This window comes from Parasteatoda tepidariorum, chromosome 3 (genome assembly GCF_043381705.1).
Source record: "Parasteatoda tepidariorum isolate YZ-2023 chromosome 3, CAS_Ptep_4.0, whole genome shotgun sequence".
In the NCBI taxonomy this organism is placed as follows: Eukaryota; Metazoa; Arthropoda; class Arachnida; order Araneae; family Theridiidae; genus Parasteatoda; species Parasteatoda tepidariorum.
In genome coordinates, this window is record NC_092206.1 from 69034064 (window position 1) to 69039655 (window position 5592).

The window sequence follows — 5592 nt, forward strand, 5'->3', positions numbered from 1 at the left end:
GTCTCAAAACTCAACATATTCGTAGTCGTTTTAAAATTATATGGAACAATCTCTCTCGTAGCAATTGTTAATCATCCTCTGACGCATGTGTTCTTCTTCTCGATACTTGTGTGGTATTTGACCTTCATGATCTCTGATATCCCTGTCCATATCCAGGGGATTGATCAATTTTGAAGGATTGATCAATTGCAAAAATGATTGATCAATTGTAAAGATCTTTGTCCCACTCCTTAAAAGCTTGGTTCTTTAAATTTTGTATGTAGTTTAAAAGAGTGACTTAAACTCCACACACACACCAACATTTAACCCCGCGCCTATGCCCCTAAAAGGGCATTTATTGGTTAATGGTTAAGGTTGGAAGACGAGACATATAGAAAAAAGAGAGGAAAAACAGCAAATAGAAACAAAAAAGAGAAGAAAATAAAAAGAAATATGAAAAAAGAAGAAAAAAAGAAACGATTATTCTATTTGTTAGGGCATTTGATTAAAAAGTATCCAGAGCTAATTGGCCAAGTTTAGTTGTGGTTGTTGCTCAACATTGCATAATTTTGTAATTTTTTCATGAAAATTATTTCAGGATTTCCTCGTATTCTTCTAGAAAATTAATGTGGTTGGTTGCCTTCGGTTTCAACTTTGGATTCTTACTGATGGATCTCTTCCAGGCTATGAGGAATTCTAGCTTCGGTTGTTTAAAGTGGTAGGATGTGGTAAGCGGACATTCTGTTGAATAATGCCACACTGTTCCTACTCCTCCACAGGCACATGTATTGTCAGTTGCCAGGCAAAATCGCTTTAGATATGCTTTAAAGGGGCCATGCTCTGTAAAGAAGAGGATTAGCTGCCTATTCCATTCCAGAGGTTTAAATGAGACATCTGGTAAAATGTCTCTGATTAATGTTCCTGATTTCGGTTTGTGATGATGCCAGTAGTGTTGCCAGTCCTTTTTAATTTGTGTTTCAGCTTTAAGCTTAATGAATGAGTGTGGAACTTTGATTTTAAGAAATTGACCCGTATTAATTGCCTCTTTAGCTAAATTATCAGCTTGTTCATTTCCATCGTTGTTGTTATGTGCTTTAATCCATGAGATTTGAAGGTCATTGGTATTATTAAGTAGATTTTGGATGTCTTGTATAATCTGATGAGTGGTATTATAATTCTTAAGTGCTATTATTGTTGAAAGGCTGTCTGACCATATTGTAGTTTGGCTTGCGATTTTTTGTTTTATGGCATGAGTGATGGCTTCCTTTAGTGCTATTGCTTCCGCCTGGAATACTGTGTTGTAAGAACTAAGTTTCAATTGTGTGGCCGATGTAATTATGCCATCTTCATATTGTACAATTGCAGCACCCGTTCCATCAGCCTTCTTGGATCCATCTGTAAATATGTTTATTTTTCTTGTTAATTTAGCTTGTTTAATGAATATGCAATTATCTGTCTTTATGTTAAAATTCGCAGGGTGGATATCATTTAATTAATTTTTTTTTCAATTTGAGTGGAGTGAAAACAGGTGCCATCTATTGTTGAAGAGAAATTTTTATTTCTGATGAGGTTGATTCTAATTGCCTCCTGCTGAAGAGTAATGTGTAATGGAGGTATTGCCAGAATAACCTGCAGGGCATTTGTGGGGGATGTACGATAAGCACCAGAGATATTCAGCAGAAATTTTCTCTGAATGGCTGCAGACTGCAGCTGCATGGACGATCATCCTTTCTGTGCAGGTTTTGTAAATGATTCGTCTTTGGGTTTTATTTATTCCCCATTTTCCTCCAGCTATTCTTTGTATGGCCTGAAATTGTCTGGCAGCTTTGTCTGCGTGGATGTTTAGATGGTCAGTCCAGTTGAGGTTCTCATCAAAATTGAGGCCTAGGATCCTGACCACCTTAGATCTTTTATTTTTTTTGCCCGTTGAGATGTACTGATGGGCCATTCACTAGTTTGCATTTTAGTAATAAATAGGTGGTTTTATCAGTTGAAAGATTTAGACTATTGTCCGTTGCCCAATTGTTAAAATCATTTATTGCTTTTGTGGCCAGGATGCCTAGATCTGATTCAGTGGAAGCTGCCAAGACAAAGCTGAAGTCATCTGCAAAAGCCGTCAAAGTTATTCTCGCATCATTTGGATGTTTGAGCAGAGAGAGGATGCTGTTCCAATTGTAGTTAAGGGGCTCGTCAGCTGATATATTCCATGATAAGGGTCCGCTACATGACCCCTGGGGTGCTCCTATTGTTTGTTGTTTTTGCACCGGTCCTTCTGGAGTATTGTTTATAATACTTCTATTTTGAAGGAGATGCTTGAATAAATTGAATATATTGGATGGAGCTTTTATTCTGTTTAAATTCGCGAGGATGATTTTGTGTTGGAGTGTGTCGAAAGCCCCTGCGATATCAATGGAAAGGATCATTGTATATAGTTTCAGACTTTTGCAGGTATTGACTTCCGTAATTATACTTAGGAGTGCATAATCTACAGAGGATCCTCGCCTGAATCCAAATTGCTTGGGATTAAGTAGATCATTACGTTCAATAAAATATGTTAGTCTATATGTTATTATTTTTTCTAGGAGTTTTTCTATGGTTGGGAGTAGGGTGATAAGGCGATAGTTTTTGATGTCTGTTGTACCTTTACCAGATTTATGAAAAAGTATGAGTGAGCCTTGTTTTAACTCCCTTGGGAAGTGCTCTAGTTTAAAGCATTTCTGTATGTATTTATGTAGGATGTCTGGAAAAGTTCTGTGGATTGCCTTCAGAATTTCATTATCAATTCCATCAGGACCGGGTGCTTTCCTGGTTGGCAATGAATCAATATTTCTATCTATTTCTTTTTCAGCTATGAGAAGGTCTTTTTTAGTGCTGATTGGTACCAGGTTAATTAAATCTTGTGTGACAGTTGGATATAAGGAGTCCAGGATTCCTTGGGCATTATCTTTGAAGCATGTAGCGTTTCCTAGTTGAATGAGTTCTGATGGTGGTGAACCTTTTGTGAAGACTATTTTATATGGTTTGCCGAAGGTGGTGGTAGATTTTGTGCAAAACTTCTTCCAACAAGACCTTTTTGTTTTGTTTATTAATTTAATATAGTCGGCTCTTGCTGACTTAAACTCCAGTGATTCGTTAACGTAATAATCGCAATGTTCTACCAAAATATTTTTTTGATTCCATATTCTATCTCTAACAAATGTTGCGTCGCATGATTCGTAATTTATATGGAAAATCTAAGACAAAACAACATTTATTATAAAAACGCAAAAAGTAACCTAAAAAATTTTTGCTGTCTGACTCAAATGTAGTCTGAAAAAAATCAACCATATTTATATTATATTCACAAGTTTCTTCCATTAGTAACCAAATGACACTTGAGTTTCTTCTTTTAGATGTTTCAGTAATCCAGTATGTTCGCGTTCGTTAATGGATTTTTGTTTTCGTCGAGAAGAGTGAATTAAACTATCGGTTCAAGTTTACTTTGGGACATCAACAGTGTAAAATCGGGACATCAACACTGTTGATGTCACGAAGACATCGGGGTAGTGTTTCGGGACTTCAACAGTGCCATTACAAACACTCTAAATAATAATTATAGAAAGTGATCAGTGATTGTAGATTCAAATCAAGATTTCCCAAAGCAAGAAGGCGAAAACATGTGGTGAGAATATTTCATCGTATAACACGGATTTTGGAAGAGTCAAAGCATTTAGTGCAGGTCGGATAGAAATTATAGTTATGCAACTCACATATCAGTCACTTTACTTATCAATATTACTCGATAGCTCTACCCCCAACTGGCTGCTCTCACCAATTCCCCAAAACTTATCTCGCCTTTCGAATTGCTTTGCAATTCAAACTCATTTTTCTCGACGAATAATTATGTATCTGCAATAGATATATAAGAATACGTAACAGCAATAGATAATAGTTTTGTATGAATCGTTGAGTTCATTTTAAAATAAAGTTCTATAAAAACTAGGAAGCACAGATAGCCTGTGAAATTTTCGATATATATACATTTAATTATATTTTTATACGTTACGATTTGATTTCGTGCATTTCTATACTATATCGATCCAAAAAAAAGATGATATTCTGCAAAGATGTTATTAAGATGCGTATAAAGATACTATTAAAGGAAAAAAATAATTCAAAGAATTTAGATTTTACACTATCATAGCAGTTATAATCATGCAATTATGCAATTATAATTCAAACAGAATATTAGTTCAGTTTTAGGAGTCACAGCAGTTTAAAGCCTTTTAATCCAGCATAAACTCTTAAAATGTATTTAGAAATTTTAAAAATGTAAGAATGCTGAAAGAAAAGTTTGACTAGCCAATCTTAGTTGATTAAGAGCTGCTTCCTCCTGGGTTGATCATAAAGCATTATTGAAACTAAAATATGGCTGTAAATTACTAATAAATCCATGTAAATTATTAAGCGTTGTTAAAATAAAGCCGTGGAACATTTGTTGGTGGTTAAAACGACATGTCAGCTTTTAGCCTCTTTTTTCTGCACCACTTACAACCCAGTTTGTTTCAGTTTCTCAATTACCTCTCGTGATAAGAACTTTTATTCAAAATTTAGTAAGCATATATGTTTAAGTGTTCATTTTTGTAAATTCTCTCTTGATATTTCAGTTCTTTGTTTCCTTTGTATATAATAAATTGTGTACATTTTCAATGACAGCCCTTCCACAGATCGTCGATGGACTGCCCGGCAATTATCTGTTCAAGTTGAGCTAAAACGGTGTGGTACATGCAGAAGAAAAGTCTTAACAGGAAAATGAAGCATTTTGCTAGGTATCACACAGTCGCACTGAATGACAAACGAAGTAATACTGTTATATATGTCACCTCGACCGATAATGCAATTACGGCGGCTCATTAGCGAGACTTGTGCTTGAGCATTCAAGTCTAATTTAATGAGTACATCTAATGAATGGCACCTACCAGTATTACCAGCGTAAGGAACTTAGTCGGATGAAAATTATGTTAATTGTCGACATACGATTCCAACACTGTAATTCTTACTCATTTTGTGCATCAAGAAGAAATTATCATGGCAGACCACTATTGCCTATTTCTGTACTACCACATTTGCCCAGATATACTGTCATATACATGTCATATACATGCCATAGTCATGTTACATGTAACAATTTCCTTTCGCTAATAGCACAATCAAATTGTAACAGAAATCAGATTTTAAAGATAACATTTTAAAAAATTATAACGACCTATTTCTTTCGAAGTTTATATTTTGCTATTTAAAAATGCATTCCTTGAATGATGTAAAAAATGTATATACCTTATAATTAAATTTTTAATTATGTCTGAATACTTTGCAAAATAAAAATGAATTACTGTTATTTTTAAAAAAACATTATCTTTGAATAATCAAATTTTACAATTGTGTGCAAAAAGATCTTGATTTGCTTGAAAAGTTATCGAGACATAGCGAAATACGCAAAAAGAAAAATTATTATTAACGAATCCAACCATTTAATCTCGCTCCAGACCACTTGTTTTGAACACATTTCCCAGATTGCAGCTTTCCTACATTTTTTGAGGGTAAGAAGTCTGAAACCATTTAAAAAACATATAT

General features: G+C 34.5%; 1 protein-coding gene across 1 annotated transcript; it reads right to left on the reverse strand.

Moving 5' to 3' along the window:
- Positions 1–568: 568 nt before the first annotated feature.
- On the reverse strand, positions 569–1705 carry LOC139425262 (uncharacterized). The gene is made up of 2 exons (XM_071179221.1): positions 1564–1705; positions 569–1374 (listed from the first exon to the last, which is right to left on the reverse strand). The coding sequence occupies exons 1-2, from the start codon at positions 1703–1705 to the stop codon at positions 569–571; spliced, it is 948 nt and encodes a 315-aa protein (XP_071035322.1).
- Between the last annotated feature and the right edge of the window lie 3887 nt (positions 1706–5592).